Raw genomic sequence first — 20,956 nt, forward strand, 5'->3', positions numbered from 1 at the left:
ATAACTTCCTCTGTTTTCCTTCCCTTAAAGTGAAGCATGTTAACTTTGTGTTTCGGTTAAAATATGAATTAACTATCCCTGACCCCACTCTCTCCATTTTAGATGTGCTTGCAGCTCGGTATTTTTCTGGGAGACTTGGAATCTACTCCTGAAATTCAGAGCCTGAATGTTTCCAGCATAAATGCCTTGCACCTTCTACTCAGTAAAATAATCTTAGCCTTCTTTTGATCTTGATCATTTACACCACTCAGTCAGACTCTAAATCATGACCTCTTTCATTCAATCTTAATTTTAAGCTTTAGATTCAAAATATAATCGTCTAATAACATCATAATTGCTACATTGTACAACTGTTCCTTATTTAACTTGTGAAAATAAATCTGTTGCAACCGATATGGTCAGAAATCTCTTAGTCTGAAATTTAGTTGCCTCAAATTATTTTTAAGATGCTCAAGACAATTGCTTTAGTCCAGTGCTTTGAGAAGGCAAACTTGAAAGATGCAATTTTTCAAAAAGAATTTCAATTAGTGCTTTGTAATGTTCCATCTCTGCTACATGCATCAGGTGAATAATTAACATATAGGTGGGTTTTTTTGTTCATGCTGGTGACTAGGTGATCTAACCTCATTCTATAATCCAGAAAATTCCAAAGTCCAGGAATAACCTGATCCCAAGCATTCTGAATTAGGGAGGTTACATTTATTTTGAATCTGAAGAGATATTCAACTCTTCCTTGTTAAGTCAAATAAGCAAAGTTTATCATTCTGTTTTAGTTTTATTTTAAACACTTGTTTCCATCTTTTTCAGCTGATATAATTTCTACCGTAGAGTTCAATCACACTGGGGAATTGTTGGCTACTGGGGACAAGGGAGGTCGAGTTGTTATATTTCAGAGAGAGCAAGAGGTGAGTGTTTAGAAATTGTGATGTCACTTATAAAAGGACACTTTTTATTTTAATGAACTATTATGATAGGACATTTTTATCTGTATGACAAGTTTCGCTATTACTTTCAGTATCTGTTGAACTTTCTCAGCTGGTAAAACATTTTCATTTATGTTGCCAGGAAAGTAAATGGAGTAATTAAGCTACTCCTTCATCATTGGATGGATAGTCAGAAGTACACTCACCCCCTAGTACCATTGTAAATGTAAAAAGCTGAAAGTGCTGCTATTGAGTATCAAAGCATTCTGATATAAGCAGAAGCAACATCATCCCAATAAAAAGTATGAATGCTGACAACTCGTTTTGTTGACCAACATTGCTGGAAGGTTCATCCTATGTTTTACAGCTGTGTGAAGGAATCAGATTGTTACCCTGATTGACACTGAAACTGGAATTATCAAAGTCCAAATACCAAATAGAAGTCTCCTGTTTCGATACTTTTTAAATGAAGAGCATTTTTTATTAGTTTCTTTCTAGATATTCAAGTCAGCGATGGCAGAGCATTTCTCCATTTTAAAAAAAAAGGGCCATCGCAATGGTTTAAAAAGGAACCGATATCCAAAACAACATGACAATGATTTAGCCACATCAATTGGAAATGGCTATATCTTACCTTGAATAAAATTTCTACACTACTCTCTCCTTACACCCCCCTACCCCCACCCAATGACTTTTTTTCCCTTCCTTGAAGATGCAAAGCATTTTTTTTTGGGACATAGACCCACAGCCACTCATGTCCTCTTCGATTGTGTCATTCAGTATTGACTGTCAGTCTCTGTTTGCATCAGTTATCCCAGCTGATGTTGGTACTGGACAAGTCAGATTGCAGAATGACTGCAAAGATCATTAAAAACTTAATGCAATGGTCTTTTGCTAAAGTATACACACTCAAGGTTATAGATTTTGGATTTAAACAATAAATAGAAGTCTGTTACTCAAAAGAAACAAAAACAAACCAAGCTGTATACACATCACACTGTTTGAAGGATGTGTCCAAACAAAATTATATCCATTCCTGAACATCACTCTATAGTTAGTCAAAGATTGAGAGCAATCTGTCTGTTTAACTTAACTGCATTTTCTCAATTCCAATCATGTGAATTATGACGACCTCATCTTGAAAACTCACTGAACTGGGATCCTAAGCTTTCTCAGCTTTGAGCAGCCAAAGCACCAATCATTTCTGGTCTGTAAATTTCATAATCTAAAATCTTTTTCACTGAGGTAACATTGTTGATTGCTGTGAATGATCTGCTTTTGTAGGAAGAGACTATACTTGTGTCTGACCTCTGTTGTTACAAGAGACAGGCAGCTGAACCAAATTGGCTTTTCTACCTCTGTATTCACAGCACTGAAAATTAAACCATCAAAGACCCCCAAATCACCCCAGTGGTTCTTAATTGGACCTTTGAATAACCAGTCCCAGACTTCTGAAATAATTAACTGCCAGGCACTGGTTTTGTATCTTAAACAAAAGACTTGACTATTTGGTAAAGACACAATAACTCCAGCTGAGAGAAAATTAAACAACGTGTTAATCTAATTAATGTCAGCGCTTTTAAACTCAAAACATTTGTTTTCAGTCCCCATTCACAAAAGACCGACTGAAAGCCAAACACAGTTAAGGGATAAGTAAAAGGAAATGACGCAATTGGCCAGATTACTTAAATGACTTTCACAATGCATTGTCTCACAGGAATAGATATGGTCCACTTGGATACTTTTTGGAAACATTGATCACTGTCATCTTCTCAGTTTGTTGCGGCAAAGGCAATAATGCTCCTAACTCAGCTTCCTACTCTTTAAGCTTCCGTAAGTTGGGATAGCAGTTTATGCAGGAAGCTATCAAAACTTCTTGCTGTCTCAGCAGCAACCCAGAACCATCTCTCAGAAAACAAGTTTAATTCTGATTCATCCCTGATCGACTGATCGACTTTACCTGAGACCTTGATTAGCATTCAACAAATACCATCTGCTTAAACAAACAGTCTCTTCCAGACTTGCTGGAACCAATTTCTAAATACTGCTTTCATTAATAGTCAACCTCTGCTAACAATTTAAATGCAGTGCTCCTCCTGGGGCTCACTGTGTCTGTTAGAATTTTTTTTAAGCAAGACTAACTTAGCATGAGCCAAAGGCCTAGCAAAGCTTGTTTGTTCTGCTTTTTTGCCTTTTATCACAAGTTGTCCCAAGCTTCACAAGTCATCTCCAGCTCTAAATTCAAAATTGATAAAAGAATCAAAACGCGAGGATTCTAACACTATGGCCTCTTTTGAACTGCTAAAGGTTTTGAACTAACATTTAACAATACGTGCTTACTTGAGCTTCTATTTAACTAATGGCTAGATTTTTCGTTACCTGAAGCGTAAACCCCCACAATGTAAACATACTTCCATTAATTCTAGAGGGCATAGAAGGTGAGGGGGGAAAAATTTAAAAGGGACCTACGGGGCAACGTTTCGCACAGTGGGTGGTACGTGTATGGAATGAGCTGCCAGAAGAAGTACTGGAGGCGAGTACAATTGCAACATTTAAAAGACGTCTGTATGGGTATATGAATAGGAAGGGTTTCGAGGGATATGGGCCAAGTGCTGGCACATGGTACTAAATTAGCTTAGGATATCCATTTGGCATGAATGAGTTGGACCGCAGGGTTTGTTTCATGCTGTACATCTCTCTGACACTATGGCTGCAATAGTCCAAAAACCTTGCAGATCTGCTGTTTAACGCAGATTGGTTTTAAATCATAGTTCCAGGAAAACTGACAGAGTTAAGTTTTAAACCCTATCACAAACCTCTATATGCCATTAGTTTGAAATTGAAACCATTTTTTTAAAAAATTGCTAAAATAAATAAATCACGCACCATTCATCTCAAAGGGAATCAAACAAACTCTCAAATCCAAATTTTTCTGTCAGAAATTAAAGGATTTTATTTAGGGTTTGCAAGATTGATTGATTTTTATTTTTTGTATTACTCTTTGCACTAACCCGTAAACCAAGAGACCTATGATCATCCACCAAGCTGCTGCTTAAATTGAATAGTGTAAACTGGAAATGAAATCTCAACTCCTTATACGCCAGGTTCCTGGGGTCAAATGCTCACAATCTCAATAGAAGGAAATAACTTAAAAACATTGCAAGTTTGAAGTTCTCCCACAACCGATTTAACCATTACCAGATATAGTTGACCCTGTGTTAAAGTTGATCTTGGACTCTTTGCTAAAATTATTTTATTTTTCATATACCACAGCTAAGTTAGCTCTTGACATTTTGACTCTAGTCATAGAGATATACAGCATGGAAGCAGACCTTGCAGTCCAACTCTCCCATGCTGACCACATATCCTAATTTAATCTAGTCCCATTTGCCAGGACCCGGCCCAAACCCTCCAAGCTCTTCCGATTCATACACCCATCCAGATGGCTTTTAAATGGTGTAATTGTACCAGCCTCCTCCACTTCCTCTAACAGCTCATTTCATACACATACCATCCTCTGCGTGAATAAGTTGCCCCTTAGGTCCCTTTCAAATTGTTCCATTTTCACCTGAAATATAATCCCTCTAGTCTTGGACTAATGAAAAGGCACTTAATTTTGATATACCTCAAATTGGATTTGGTGAGTGGGGCTGGTTGGAAGAGTTTGGTGAATATTTTTGACCGTTGTTGAGGTTCTTGAACGATCAGAAGTAGATGTACTCGGACAGCAGTTTCTTGGTGAATTCAGGACCAAGGCCAGTAACCACTGAGATTATTCCACTAACAGCCCCCCTCATAAACTAGCAAGGGTTTCACCCCCTTGGACATTTTACTTAGATATTGGTCCACCATTTACATTCTCCCCCCCCCCCCCCCCCCCCCGCCCCCCAAAACTTCAGGTTGAAAATATTTGACTTCTATGGGAGCATTTATGGTATGTAATGCAGATAAACTTTTGGACATCTGATTCCGACAAAAGCTCTTGCAAGATCATTCTGCAGTTTAGAGAAAGAAATCTCGTGTTTCCCAAAACTCATTTTGTTTCCTGTTTTTCCCTGCACATGCCCACATCTAATCCATTGATCTCCTGCTTCTGATTAAAATTAACTCTTCCATTTCTTTTAGACAAAAAACCAGCCTCACCACCAAGGTGAGTACAATGTTTACAGCACCTTCCAGAGCCATGAGCCTGAGTTCGATTACCTAAAAAGCCTGGAAATTGAAGAAAAGATTAACAAGATCCGGTGGCTGCCACAACAGAATGCAGCCCACTTCCTACTGTCTACAAATGGTGAGTGAATATACAGTTTTTCTCCCTAAACACTTCTCATTTTAAAATGCCTCTTGAAAATGTAATCCCTGACCATATTTCAGCTCTAACTCTCCTACCTGTAACCTCCACACCACTACCAGTTATCCCTCTCTCTCTACTTTGTGATGAACCTTTGAACATTTACAGGGGAATGCTGATGTGATAATGCAATTTGTAAACTACCTGGCAAGGATAAGAGCATCAGCAATTTATATTTAAACTTTTTTTATTAATAAGGAATATACATAATGGCTATTATTACAAACATAGGAAGAGCTGAACAAACTGTCTCTGGAGAGAGAAACCGAGGTAATGTTTCAAGTCAAATATAACTGATCCTCAGAACTGAAGAGGGCTGAAAAATGATAGTATTTATTGTGTTCAAGTGAGCAAGTGGAACAAATGGTGGAAATACACCAATCAAAAGACAAAGGGAGTGTGAATGGTATTTGAGGAATGACATCAATACCCAATAGTCACTAATGTTAGATGCGAATAGTAGAAATAGGCCAACTCTGCTGCGAATATGCGTATGCATAGAATACAAATTAGAGGAGAGAGGTATGTTTAAAAAGGCCAAGTTATGATTGCACTTTGCCTAAATTATGTTAAAATGTTTATATTTTGGGTGTGGACAGTAAAACAATTAAAGATTTAACTTTTATTTAACCATTGTTTTGGACCAGGCCAGACCCTCTCAAAACATTTCAAAAAGGTACCCCAGACACTAACTTTATTAGTTGTTTTAAGCAGGTGTAAAGTGGATATTGCAGAAGTGATGCAGCTGGCCCAACCATTCAGTTTGAAACGAATCAGCGTTTATTTACAGGTGAAGAAAAGAGAATATAGAATAACATAAATTATCTGAGAACCCAATCAACATGAAACACAACATTCCATAAACATCCCCTTGTCACAAAAGATAAAATCAAACACTGGTTCTTACATGAGAGATCTCAGAGAGAGAGAGAGTGGGGGGGGGGGGGTCAACATGGAACTGCTTCTTTCGGTCCCCAGCAATTTCTCTGGGTTCCCAGCTAAAACTTGACCAGCAGCTACAAACAAAACAACTTGCTCAAACCAAACCAAACCCTGAACTGGAGAATTGTCTGCTCACCTTTCATTGTACACGTGTTTTAAGTAGCTATTTCCAGACATATTGGAACTGCTGCCTTTACAACCCCTCTGGGAAAAAAAACAAGGAAACTTAGCCTTTAAAAGAGCAATATCGGCACCCCAGATGGAAGGGCGCACCCTGAAGCAATGTGTTTTAGAAAAAACTGCATCCCAGAACCTTTGTTTCTGAGAAATGTAGGATTATAGGATGTGTCTCAAGGAGAAACATTCACAGGTAACCTGATTGAGAGTCCAGATTAAATTTTTTTGCAAAATTACTATGAATTCAGGTTTCCTCTGTTCATTGTTATCGATCTCTCCTGTGACCATCCTGTTTAACAACATTGCATGGAAGCTGACTTGCACCAATCATTAAAATGAAACAAAGAACTGTAGATACTGAAGACATGAAACAAACAAAAACAGAAATGGCTGTAGAAACTCAGTCTGCGGAGAGAAGACAGAGTTTATATTTCAAGCCCAGTGAGTCTCTTTCAGAATTTATAGCAGTTAGGAAAAGGTGGTTCTTATGTTAATGACAGTGAATGGGGGACCGGAGGGCAGGGGGAGGCAAGGATAAGGAGTGAGTGGATAGGTGGAGATAGATTCTGGATCAGTGGTGCTGGAAGAGCACAGCAATTCAGGCAGCATCCAACGAGCAGCGAAATCGACGTTTCGAGCAAAAGCCCTCGAGATAGAATCCAGCAAGAGAGAATGAAAAGAGTAGGCAGACAAGGAATTGCTGATGATAATAAACCAAGGAAAAAAGGAGAAGCTAAATAGGTGATGATGAGGGAAGTGAGTGGGTGAAAATGGGTTGGTTGTGTTGAAAGCAACCCATGCCAGGTGTGGGTAACTGTCATGGAAAATGGTGTCCATACTCTCTCCTTTTTTAGCACTTCACGCAATCCAATTTCTTGTAATCACTGTTCACAATGTGATCTCTTAGATTGGGGAAATGAAATGCAGACTGGGTCACTGCTTTATGATTCCTGTCACTTCAAAACACCACCAGCTGTGTTTCAGGCCTGCTGGCGTGCTCCAGCACGGGTCAATTCAAACTGGAGGAACAGCATCACATCTTGTGCTTGGGGACCTGACAGCCTTCAAAACTCAACATTGAGTTTAACCATTTTTTTAGAGCACAACACCACCTTCCATTTCTATTACCCACTCCTCACATTGAAGATTTTCTGCACAGCTACCCCATTTTTAATTACGCATAATCCCTATTATCACCCAGCTGGTATCCTTTCTCCTGGCCTACAATCAACAATCCCTTTGATTTACTCTCTTTTTATCCTCTCTTGCTCACACTCTCTTGGCACTTCTTCATTCTATCCCTGTGCCCTCTTCCACCCGCCCACCCTCCCCAACGAACCCCATCATCAGCACATATGATATATTTTTCCTAGCTGTAATCAGTTCCAAAGAAGGGTTACTGGACTCAAAGCATCAACTTTTCTTTCTCTTCACAGGTGCTGTCAGTCCTGCTGAGTTTCACTGGCAATTTCTATCTGTGTGTTTCATCAATCATGACTTGTATGATCAGGTGATCTATGAGATACTTGTGAATTGACCCAGATGACTCCACATTTCAGCAGTATTACAGGTAGACCCTCTCAAAAGCAAGAAAACTGGAGCTGACCAATAACTGGACTCTTCTGGAATGTGCCATGCAACCTTTTTTTTTAAACTTACCTGGATATCTCAGCTGGATGCGACATGATGTCAGGCTTGTTACCTGCTTCACTGCTTGCATACTGGTCTGTTCCTGCACTCTGTAACCCTTGACCCCACCCAACTGAATTGGCCTGAATCACCACCTGCCTGAATTGCCTGACCCAATATCCGGTGCACATTCAGTCCCAAGATGGTACTGAATTTCTTTAACCTATCTGAGGTCAGACCAAAACAACATTAGATGAGGTAAAGCTGTGTTGAATTCTTAGCCTGCTTTGTTCAATGCTGAAAGTGTTAAGCAATAAATATATCTGCACACTTTAACAATGCTGATTATCCCTGCTCATTGTAAAAATAATGAGTGTGCTAAGTTGCCTTCCTACAGTTAAACATCTAACGTGACTTAAATGTCATGCTTTCTTAATACCCAGGTTGGAAAGTTCTCTGCTTTCTGATTGCTGCCAGTGGGAGTTCTGTGCTGACTGCTTACTCGAGCTTAGTTCCAAAAGCCAAATCACCTTGTTGATATGTGGCTCCTTTTGACCCTTTCTTTTCCAATCATAGGAGTTTTCAACACAACAGACAAGGTGTCTTTTCAATTAACCTTGTCATGTTCACAAGTCGCTCATGGTTTTGTCTCTGGAGAGAAACAACCTGTATCTTTCATCTGATGTTCCTTTTCTCCAATTACGGATGCACGTGGGTTTTGAAAATGTGGCTTTTAAATTAGTTTTATTTCCAAATCTTCAGAAAATTAACCTAAGAAGTGAAACATTTAAGTTGTCAATGGGCAAGCATATGGGCGTACATAGATTAGTGTAGGTTAGATGGGCTTGAGATTGGTATGACAGGTCGGCGCAACATCGAGGGCCGAAGGGCCTGTACTGCGTTGTAATGTTCTATGTTCTGTAGGTCTGGATTTAGTGGTGATTTGCTGTAGTAAGACACAAGGCTGTGTTTGTCAGACGCAAATTATTATCACCTGGTAATGTACACCTCTTACTATTTTTTCTGTTGTGTTAAAGAGTGAGATAATTATTATCAGAGTTACATATGCATTAAAGTAAGTATGAGGAAAACTTAAGAATTTAACTTGCATTAGAATGGCTTTTTAAAATTGTTTTCATTGAGCATTTTCCCCAATTAAGTAACATTTGTATGAACAATTTTTAAAATGAAATAACAAATTAATTTTGTGAGGAATACAACGATGCTTGCCGAAAGGAAAATAGATATGTTTCTCAGTGGCAGGTAGGGTAATAGTATTAGATTGATCAATGTACAGATGCTTGTTGGAATTTCTATTTGAGCAAGTGCTAACTATTCACAATATGAGCAAAACACTGGAATGTTACTCATTGTCACATTAGTGAGTTTAATTACATTTTGTCTAGTTTATTTTGCCAAGATGCAGTTTCCATTTTGTCACATCCTCCTTCTGTGATGTGATTAGAATTTAACTATAGCCACTACCTGATAACAACAGCATGTGGATTCCTTGAATCTGTTTAGACACTAAATCTTCCCAATAGTTAAAAAATAACTCTAGCTGGATTGAATTTTAAAACTATGTTTCATTCCACAGTTTTTTTTTGACAAAGGAGATTGGCCAATGTTCATCTTTAGCAGATAAAAATAAAATTGCAACAAACTTTTTGATACGTCCTTCCATTCTCAGGCAGTTATTGCTATTCTAATGATGTGTAAATTAACCCAAGGTTTGTGTTCATTATTTGCAGAGGTGTAAATTGTCCTAAAATATCCTTTTAACCAAAATTATTTTTGTTCTACTTACTCTGGATTTTAACAAGTGGAATTTAGGCGTTCCAAAATATTTTAGAATAAGTGTAGACCAGACATTTTATGTTGCCTCATTAGTCCAGTTCATAACATAGTTTTGGTCAGATTACCATAAAGTAATGAACAATTTCTCTTTGAGTCCAGTAACTACCTCACAACCTAATGCCTTACACTTCTATTCTGCTTTTCACAATCATTCGGAGTCTCAAAGCATTCTAGAATTAAGTAAGTATTTTATGAAGTGTACTCCGTGATGTAATGTAGGAATGAGAGACTGAGGCTTGAAGTAAATATTAAATTGGGATTGGAGCGTAGAATTTAATACCCTGCCCTTTTGCTATCTTAGTGACAGGATGGCAGTTGGGCATTTTACTTTGATGAAATTACCACCTCCACCCTGATGAAGAATGTGATGAGATCCTAACTTCATTCTCCAACAGTACCCTTAAGGATGGCAAATAGCTCACTGGTGAATGAACTGTTTCTGGCTTTGTGGTACAGATGAGACAGTGGGGTCGCTTGAAGTTCAAACCTCTCATTGAGAGGCATTCAGTGTTTGATAGCCTGCTGAGAATGACTAAACAGATTTTTTTAATATATGTTAAGCAGCTGTATTAAGGTGGGCCATTATTGAAATTCATATATAATGTTAATTCTGAAATCTCAGTAGTTATTTTTCAATTACTTTTGCATTCACAAAGCGATTGTGCCCAAGGAGGGAGTATAAATGTCATGAAACATCACAGACAAGCAGTTTACACCCTTTAATTGTCTCAGCTGTAAGATGTTTATCAAAGAAAAGCTATTTGGTTTTTCCCATTAAGGTTTAATAACAATGTTAAAGATCATTATTTTACACAAGATGGAATATCCTTTGAACTTAATCAAAGTTAGTTTTTGATCAGTTGTACTATCGCAAGAAAAAAAACCTGTTTATATTTTTCACTTGTTCATGCCTGCTGGAGTTAGTAGGATGTAAAGATGTGTCATGTGGCCTAAGCTACAGATGGCCAATTACCATTCTAATTATGATTATGTCCCTAGTCAGTTGACAAATGTAGTGGATGTAGAAATCATCATTAATTTAGTCTGTTGAAGTTTTGAATTTAGGACTTCCTAACAACAAGAAAACAACTGTTCATAACTGAAGTTACTCATGCAATGTATTTAACAAGGTTTTTGCAGAAACATTATTGCCATTTTGGAACATTTAAAGGACACTTTAACCTGATGGTTACCCCAGAAAGAGGAAGAGTGACTGTCAATGTAAATCCAATATGGCAGAGGATGAAGAGAGTCTCTCTCTCCTCGTCCATCTGTTTGATGGCTGTTGCATCTGAAGTATAGTTTCGTGAGACCTGTGCTGTAATGGAGCAAAATCTTATCGAATCAGCGCTGAAGAATGCTTGGAAGATAATGAAATAGAGTTGAAAACCGCAGCTGATGATTGAGGTCTGTAGTGGTCTCCAGCGGATAACTGTGGCTATCTGTGGCACAGTCTATTTCTGGCCCTTTTCCTGATTTGAAGCCTAGAAAGTTACCTTTCACTGCACCGCTGTATCATGGTTTGGCTTTTACATGAAGTGCAGCTTGCTTTCCCTTTGAATAAAAAGTGAGGTCTGCAGATGCTGGAGATCAGAGCTGAAAATGTGTTGCTGGTTAAAGCGCAGCAGGTCAGGCAGCATCCAAGGAACAGGAAATTTGACGTTTCGGGCAAAAGCCCTTCATCAGGATTTTCTTGCTCTTCGGATGCTGCCTGACCTGCTGTGCTTTTGCAGCGCCACTCTAATCCAGACTCTGATCTGCAGCTTCTGCAAGTCCTCACTTTTGCCAACATGAGCCTTGGACAGATCTCACTGAGTAAGCCCTGTGCCAGAATAAGGGTCCTGTGTGACTAATCCAGTGGCAAAAGCAGGGATTGTAAGTAGTTTTTTTTTGTTTAAAATTACCTCCCAACTGTTTTACAGCACATAAAAAATATTTCCATCCAGAATATCAGCACAAGCAGAAAGTTATTTAAACCTCTGATCTTTACCTGAAGCAGAAAGCAGTGTTTGAAAGTTTGCATTAGTGGACCCAGTCGTTAGGATCCTATGGAGCAATGTGTCATAGATCACAAGGTCAAAAGAAGACACCGTTATGAACGTAAAGAGATTGACTTTAGGGTGCAGTGACTCTTTTTACAGAATCTTATGACCAGATTTATAAACTCCCAGGAGGGAGACTTAGGGAGAAATTTGTGCACAAACATTTGCATGTGTATAATATTTACTCTGTCCCTCTCTCACATTATCCTTCCCATTTTGTGGTGCACTCGCTGACTCATGCTTTCTCACTCGGGCTCTGTTTCACTGTTGTTTACTTGCTCTCTCACTCAGTCACCTCCAGAGCTTCCAATTGATGCTGTAAGAACAGTCACGATAAATGCCATTAATGGCTGCAATTGACCACCCACTACTTACACTCATATGGGGCAACTCACCCCACCCCACCCTCTCCCCTATTGAGCCTCCCCAGAAATGCGATAGAGACAGGACTGTGCTGGCAAACGGGTGTACCAGTCACAGTTGAAAATTCTCGGCCTGTTCCCCTTCTTTCCAACTTTTGGCCGACTTCCAAACCTTGTGTTTATTTTGATCTCTGACTCATTCAGTAGGAAGGATAATAAACATCAGTTTCAATGGGTTGTTCAACCCAGACATTTTAAACAGAATGATGTACTTGTGAAAAGAAACAACATAACATCTGTATTTTCAACTCTCACCATTAAATGGTTTATCACTTAAAGCTGACATTGTCTCTTGTCCTTTTGATTTTCATAGATAAAACGATTAAATTATGGAAGGTCAGTGAAAGGGATAAGAGGCCAGAAGGTTATAACCTCAAAGATGAAGAAGGTAGAATGAAGGATCTATCCACAGTTACAGTGCTGCAGGTGAGTGGGGACTTCCTGAAGTCAATTTGAGCTGATAAACAAGTGGGTGTAAAGAGAATGTACATCCTGTGTATGTAATGTTTTTAAAAACGTGGTGGAGACCAGTTGGGAATGACAGTGTTCAATTGTCTGGAAACCATACTGAAAATCCTAACCAAACACTGCAATCTGCCTCTTACATATTCCTCGCATTGAATGATGCATTCTGCTCTGCAGCTTGGTTTCAAGTTCCATCATGTTGGCTTGTTATAGAGAATTGCTTTTATGAAAATGTGTTGCAAATGTTCAGAACTCAGTTCATTATAGATGCTAATGAGGAAAATAAGCTCAAAACTGATGTCACAGCATTAGTATAAATAAAACAGCCATTTGAGACTTATTTAAATCTCACATTTTTATACAATGTGGAATTATAGAGATTGAGGTTTTGAGTATAAGTTTTGTTAAAATTGCATTGTTACAACTTTTGGACTTGCTTTACCTGTCTTGTGATCAGCATTATCTGTTCCATAAACAGTCCTCAAATGCCCTATGATCTGAACTTTGCTTTGTGTTTGATACCAATACCATGGCTTAGAAGCAATACCAATATTGCCCCATAATAATCAACTCTTCTGACCGTTGTTGAAAACTGGTGCCATGTGCATTTCTTCTGTTTTTCAGATGGTCATCCAAAAAGAATGCCAATGACATAAATCCACTGGCTTATTTTGCAAGAGAGGAACTCTTGTACTTATTGTGGCAAAAATTCAGTCAATAATGTTACTATTCCGTGTATCAAAGAAAGTACCAAATCATGCAATTTTCTGTTTTCATCTATTTTCATTGAACCAACTAACACTTATCTCTAAGATAGGAAATCCTGCTATCACTGAGCGTTCCAAAGACTTGGCTGCTGCTGAGGGACAGTGAAACAAAGGTTACGATTCACAGATATGAATGACTGATCTTTGAGCTCTCTCCCAGCTCTCTGGCGAAGTGTTGCTCACTGAGCTGACAATCAAACTTCTTACCTTGAATGGGCATCTTTCTGTCTACTGTGCAGCAGCTGAGGCAGTCACATTGTATTGCCAGATATCCCTGAATTAATACTTTGCATCAAGTGTTAATGATGCAAAGGCCTGCTGTTGTCTGAAAATTCATATGCTTGCAAAAGTATTCAATTCTGTAATCGCTGTAATAACAACTGATTCGTCTTTTTAAAAAAATGTCTGGAATGCCTCACTCTTTGGGAGAGAAAACTGAAATGTTACCAGTAGTTTTAGTTTGAGCAGTTTTTAGCAGAACTATATCAAAATGGATTCCAGTGATGATGGTAGGTTTTGTCTGAATGTGAATGGTCAGCACATTTTCAAGAAACATAGAAATCTTGTTTGATTAGAACTTTAAGTAGTTTGAAGTAAATTGGAAATTAGTTTTACAGAAATGCCTTTTCTCTTATTTTGTTAGAGTGCTGAACAAAGTGCTGTGGGCGACACGGTGGCACAGTGGTTAGCACTGCTGCCTCACAGCACCAGAGACCGGGTTTCAATTCCCGCCTCAGGCGACTGTGTGGAGTTTGCACATTCTCCCCATCCTCCGGATGCTCCGGTTTCCTCCCAGAATCCAAAAATGTGCAGGTTAAGTGAATTGGCCATGCTAAATTGCCTGTTGTGTTAGATGAAGGGGCAAATGTAGGGGAATAGGTCTGGGTGGGTTGCGCTTCGGCGGGTCGGTGTGGACTTGTTGGACCGAAGGGCCTGTTTCCACACAGTAAGTAATGTAATGTAATCTAAAGGTCAGTGCAGCATGACGTTGTTGGCTCTGTCATTCATTGGCATTGAGAAGAACAAGAGATGATCTTATTGAAACACACAGGTTCTTGAGGTGTCTTGACAGGATTGTTCCTGAGATGCTGAGTAACTCTGTTGCTTGCAAAAACAAAAACAGAAATTGCTGAAAAAACTCAGCGGTTCTGGCAGTATCCGTGGATAGAAATCAGAGTTAAGGTTTTGGATCGAGTTACACTTCCTCAGAACTTGTTAATTGTAGGCACAGTTTAAAAATAAGGTATGACAAGTAGGTGAGAGGAATTTCCACTTTCAGAAAGTTGCTAATCTTGGAGTTCTTAGGAATATGAAAGAGCAATGCAGTTTGGGTCAGAGAATATAGCCAAGGTTGAGTTGGACAGATTTCTATTGATGATTGAGTTGGCAGTTGTGAGGTGTGATAGGAAAGTGAAGTTGAGACCACAGTCAGATCAGCTTTGATTGTTTTGAATGGCAGAGCTAGGTCAATGGGCCAAATGGTATACTCTTAGTCACATCTCTTACATTCTTATGATGCAATAGTTTTGTATCTTAGTTTTAAAAAAGCACTTAGTTGCTCACTCAGGGAGATTAAAAAAAGTATCTTGCTTTTAAATTAAATGTAATTTTATATATTCGCAGAATGAGGACAATATTTTTAACACCTGTTGACAGTGATAGTTCAGATTTTTGCAATACTTTATTGGTCAGAGTATTGAGTACAGGAGTTGGGAGGTCATGTTGCGGCTGTACAGGACATTGGTTAGGCCACTGTTGGTATATTGCGTGCAATTCTGGTCTCCTTCCTATTGGAAAGATGTTGTGAAACTTGAAAGGGTTCAGAAAAGATTTACAAGGATATTGCCAGGGTTGAAGGATTTGAGTTATAAGGAGAGGCTGAACAGTCTGGGGCTGTTTTCCCTGGAGTGTTGGAGGCTGAGGGGTGACCTTATAGAGGTATACAATAAATAGACAAAGTCTTTTCCCTGGAGTCAGGGAGTCCAGAACTAGAGGGCATAGGTTTAGGGTGAGAAGGGAAAGATATAAAAGAGACCTCTGTGGCAACTTTTTCACACAGGAGGTGGTATGGGTATGGAATGAGCTGCCAGAGGTAGTGGTGGAGGCTGGTACAATTGCAACATTTCAAAGGCATTTGGATGGGCATTTGAATAGGAAGGGTTTGGAAGGATATGGGCCGGGTGCTGGCAGGTGGGAGTAGATTGGGTTGGGATATCTGGTCGGCATGGACGGGTTGGACCGAAGGGTCTGTTTCCATGCTGTACATTTCTGACTATGACTCTAACTCTAATACTAGTAAGGAAAAGATTATTATTAATTCTGTGCATTACTTTGTTTTGTACATATCTTGATTCTGCTTCCATCTGGTTTGATGGATGATGTGGCTTGATTTGATTGGTGACAAGAAAAGAATGGACAGATCACTTAATTGCAGTAAGAGGTTAAAATAATTTTAGCTATCTTATAACATTGCCAGGATTAAAGGACTGTAGATCCTTTTTGTACTTATGTTTGCTGGTATGCATCTTTATTAGTAAAGACAGAGCAGTTTCCATATCATATCAGTTGTCCTGTAGGTTTTTAGTAACTGAATGAATGATAGGTTAGTGTTTCAGGGGAAGGCTATTTTGAAGGATTTTACCTCTTGAATGATGGTCTTGCTGTGGTGTTTAGAACAGTAAGAGCCCAATTTTCATGCATAGGTGGGATCTGGTCTCTCAAACACATTTCATGTGAAAAGGAAATGTAATTAACACAACATGTTTGAAAAGATTTAGGTCTTTTGTTAATCAGGTGTAAATGTAGACATCCATCTCACTAGCCATATCAATCAGAGTTCCGTGTTGATGAATATTTGAGCATGGCCTTTTGCTGAGGCAAGTGATGGCAGGTGGTTTTGAAACTTCATTAAACATTCATGATGGGTTCAGCTGTAATAAAAATGTATCTGAAAAAAGGCAAAAAAAAAAACTAAGTATTGAAACTGAAGAAATAGTTAACCTGTGTTTTTGCAACAGCATCACAAGTCCTGTCAACAGGAGCAGATGGGGTTTTTTTTTCTCCAAGTTTTTTTTGAAAAACATATTAAAACGAACTCGAGGCACTTAATTCACTTCAGATTATTGTGCTAATGTCTCAAGCAGTGTTTTCTTTAGTCTTTAATGCCTCTGATCCAGTGTGTCTGCTTAAATGATCACACCTTGACTTTTCTAATTCAGTTGCCATTTGGGCAGCCTCATGAGGGCAAAATCAGACCTCTCTTTGGATTTCCGATTCCTACACAACCCACCTACACCAACTGCCGTATCTGGCATGCAAACTTTACCAAATTCCCCTTTTGTACCACGGCATTAGATTCCCAGACCTCCGACATTGTTCCCTGGACCTCTCCTCATTACAACCATTGATTAGCTATTCATCATATTCAGCTACAAATCATATATAGTCTATGTTTAAAATAACCAAGTTTTGCTTAATTTAGTTTGTATTTTTGTTTTACTGAAGTTTTCAAATAATGGCACTGCATTTCAAGCATTCTGGCTGCCTTGTGTATGTTTTCCATAGCATGGAGGTGGATATTAACTGTTTAACTGCTGGTCAGTGGTGGATTTGAGCACTCATCCTTGATAGCTCTCCAAAAACCTGAACAGCTTGGAGAAGCCAGTGCTCTGTGTTGCAGAGCAGTGGGAATTAGAATAGAGTTGTTTCCCTATTAATGAAGGTGATTCAAAACTGAAATAATCCAAAGGAAACTTGCAGCTGAATGCTGTAGGTATCAAAAACTGAAGGGAGGATCCATTAGCTCAGTTGGCTAGACAGCTGATTTGCAATAGAACATAGAACGTAGAAATGTACAGCACAGAACAGGCCCTTTGGCCCACGATATTGTGCCAAGGGTTAATCCTAATGTAAAACAAAATAATTTAACCTACGCACCCCTCAACTCACTGCTATCCATGTGCATGTCCGGCAGTTGCTTAAATGTCCCTAATGACTCTGCTTCCACCACCACCGCTGGCTACGCATTCCATGCATTCACAACTCTCTATGGCGTCCCCTCTATACCTTTCCACTAATATCTTAAAACCATGACCCCCTCATACCAGTTAATCCTGCCCTGGGGAAAAGTCTCTGGCTTTATTCATTCCTCTCATTATTTTGTACACCTCGATCAGTTCACTTCTCTTCCTCCTTCTCTCCAGAGAGAAAAATCCGTGCTTATTCAACCTCTCTTCATAAGGCAAGCCCTCCAGTCCAGGCAGCATCCTGGTAAACCTTCTCTGCACTCTCTGTAAAGCCTCTATCTTTCCTATAGTAGGGTGACCAGAACTGGACCCGATATTCCAATGCGGTCTCATCACGGACTTGTCGAGCTGTAGCAAAACTTGGCAGCTCTTAAACTCGATCCCCCTGTAAATGAGAGCCAAAAGACTATATGCTTTCTTAACAACCCTATCCCCTTGGGTGGCAACTTTGACTCTAAGTACATAGCTCCCTCATAGAGATGTACAGCATGGAAACAGACCCTTCCATCCAATTCATCCATGCCGACCAGATATCCCAACTCAATCTAGTCCCACCTGCCAGCACTGGCCCATATCCTTCCAAACCTTTCCTATTCATATACCCATCCAAATGTCTTTTAAATGTTGCAATTGTACTAGCCTCCACCACATCGTCCAGCAGCTCATTCCAAACACGTACCACCCTCTGCGTGAAAATGTTGCTCACCAAGATCCCTCTGTTCCTCCACACTGCCAAGAATGCTGTCTTTAATCCTATATTCAGCATTTGAGTTTGCCCTTCCAAAATGCATCACTTCGTATTTATCCAGGTTGAACTCCATCTGCCATTTCTCAGCCCAGCTCTGCATCCTATCTATGTCTCGCTGCAGCCTGCAATAGCCCTCGATACTATCGACAGCACCTCCAACCTTTGTGTCATCTGCATACTTACTAACCCACCCCTCAACTTGCTCATACAAGTCACTTTTATCAACTACAAAATGCAGAGGCCCAAATACAGATCCCTGGGGACCCCACTCAACACTGTCCTCCAGGCTGAATACTTTTCATCTCCAACCACACTCTGCCTTCTGTCAACCAGCCAATTCTGAATCCAGATAGCCGAATCTCCCTGTTTCCCATACTTCCTGACTTTCTGAATGAGCCTACCATGGGGAACCTTATCGAATACCTTGCTGAAGTCCTCAAACACCAATCCACTGCTCTTCCTTCATTGACCTGTCTTGTCACCTCCTCAGCAAACTCAATAAGATTTGTGAGGCATGACCTGCCCCTCACAAAGCCATGCTGTCTGCCTTTAATCATGATATGCTTTGCCAAATAGTTATAAATTCTATCCCTCAGAATTCTTTCCACAACTTTGCTGACCACAGACATAAGACTGACTGGTCTGTAATTGCCAGGGATTTCCCTCTTACCCTTCTTGAAAAGAGTAACAACATTTGCCTCCTCAATCCTCTGTTACGAATCACTTGCAGAGTGAGGAAGCAAAAATCTTCACCAGTGGCTTAGCGACTTCCTTTCTTGCTTCCCGGAGCAGCCTAGGATAAATCTCGTCTGGCCCTGGGGACTTATCAATCCTGCAGCCTGCAATTTTTCCAAAATTTCCAGCACATCAACTTCATCAATCTTGATGTGGTCTATCTGCTCAGACTCCATGCGCAACTTCGCTACGCTATCCCTAATCGTCCCTACCTTCTCCCTGATCATTCTCTTGCAATGCAAGAGTGATGCCAACAGTGTGGGTTCAATTCCTGCACCAGCTGAGATTATCATAAAGGACTCTCTTCCTCAACCTCTCCCGCTGCCTGAGTCATGACCCGCAGGTGAAACCACCACCAATCATCTCGCTCTGATGAGAGAGCAGCGCTGTAATCCAGTCGGACTGTGGGGAGTTTACCTTTTACTGAAGAGGGAGTCTGCTATGCATGAAGCTTGAGGAATATTTCATAGACCATGTTCTTAATACTAAAATGCGTTAGAAATTAATATCTTTTGTTTCTTTTATGATTCTCAGGGTGAACCAAGCTCCTCAGATTTGTAACTTGGCAAAAGTTAGATGAGACTTGCTCCACCAAATTGAGAATAAGTAATTTTTTTCAGATGACGATCCAGTGTAATTTACAACATGGCCAAAAGAGTAAAGCCCACAGGGATGCTAATTGAAGGAATAAAATTTGTTACCCTTCTCCTTTGGCCTTTCTTTGAGTTTAATTTTTGGAGGATGCAATTTTATTAGGACAACCTGATGATTGTGATTGATGTGCATGATTCTATTGCACGAGGTTTGGATAATGGTTTACAGTTTTATGGCAAAAACTGTGCTTTTAAAAAATACAACAATGTGAGTCTGAGCAAAGAGCGCAACATTTTGGAAGCTCAGAAGGTCACAGCATCTGAGAAGGAAAGATAAGCTCGTAGCTTGCAAGGGAAGCATATGGTGAAGCTTGCAAGATTCAAATGTTGCCAGTGTGTCATGCAAGGCTTCCTGACTAATATCTAGTTTTCATTTAGGTAACGGTCTGTATTTGCTCAGCTAGAAGATGAAAGCTTTCCATATCACTTTGGAAGATTTAACTGTCTCCATCGGAGTAAGCTTAGTGATCAAACCAGCAAGTTTTATATCAGCAACTTGAATCTTTCATGCATTAGACATTGTCTCTATTAGATTAATTGGGAAAGGGATATATCATAAATCAGCTGCTCTTTCAAGTTGTGTGTTTATGTGAATCAGACACACTCTTTAAGATTTGATATATATATATATATAGGATGCCTCCAAAGGTAAGCGCATAGCCCTAAACCCTCAAGTTCATTTTATGCCAGGTATACTTGTTCTCCATTTATAAGATTGCCGTGCACCATTGTTCTATGTTTCTGCTTCATAAAGCTCCTTACATTCTGTAATGTGAAAGGTGTTTCAGAAAATTATCAACAGAAATATAGTTCTAATAAAATTGTAAAGGCATTATTTGAAAATATCACCACAAATAATGATGATTATTGTTCAGCTGAAATCTTACTGTGGATATTTACTGATGGTGTGATGACCTGAAGATGTTAAGGCTGATTTACCAACAGGACTTAATACTTTGATCAGTTAATTTTGGACTGAAGCAACTGGGCTGCGGGAAATGTGATTTTTTTTTGAGCTCCACGTCCCTCGTAATTTTCCTTCCTATTATCCATTTCCATTGTTGGATTACCGGAGCTCATTCCCTAACGCCTCCTTTGTAAGCAAGTTGTTTTTTAATCCTTCCCCTGACTGAACCCCAAGATGTTCATTTATTCAGATTTTTAGTAAAATTGAACCTATTCTATATTTGAGAAGCAGTTGGAGGAAATAAATAATTGGA

The 20,956-nt window shown here is 39.4% G+C and overlaps 1 protein-coding gene across 2 annotated transcripts in view; it reads left to right on the forward strand.

Annotated features, from left to right (window-relative positions):
* LOC132833453 (serine/threonine-protein phosphatase 2A 55 kDa regulatory subunit B gamma isoform) overlaps positions 1 to 20,956 on the forward strand; it is a 350,182-nt gene that overhangs the window by 214,824 nt on the left and 114,402 nt on the right. For both annotated transcript variants that reach the window (XM_060851761.1, XM_060851762.1), the window contains 3 exons: positions 808 to 905; positions 5,049 to 5,214; positions 12,657 to 12,769. In XM_060851761.1, the coding sequence (XP_060707744.1) occupies positions 808 to 905; positions 5,049 to 5,214; positions 12,657 to 12,769 (377 nt within the window). The remainder of the gene's footprint in view (positions 1 to 807; positions 906 to 5,048; positions 5,215 to 12,656; positions 12,770 to 20,956) is intronic.

This window comes from Hemiscyllium ocellatum, chromosome 36 (genome assembly GCF_020745735.1).
Source record: "Hemiscyllium ocellatum isolate sHemOce1 chromosome 36, sHemOce1.pat.X.cur, whole genome shotgun sequence".
In the NCBI taxonomy this organism is placed as follows: domain Eukaryota; kingdom Metazoa; phylum Chordata; class Chondrichthyes; order Orectolobiformes; family Hemiscylliidae; genus Hemiscyllium; species Hemiscyllium ocellatum.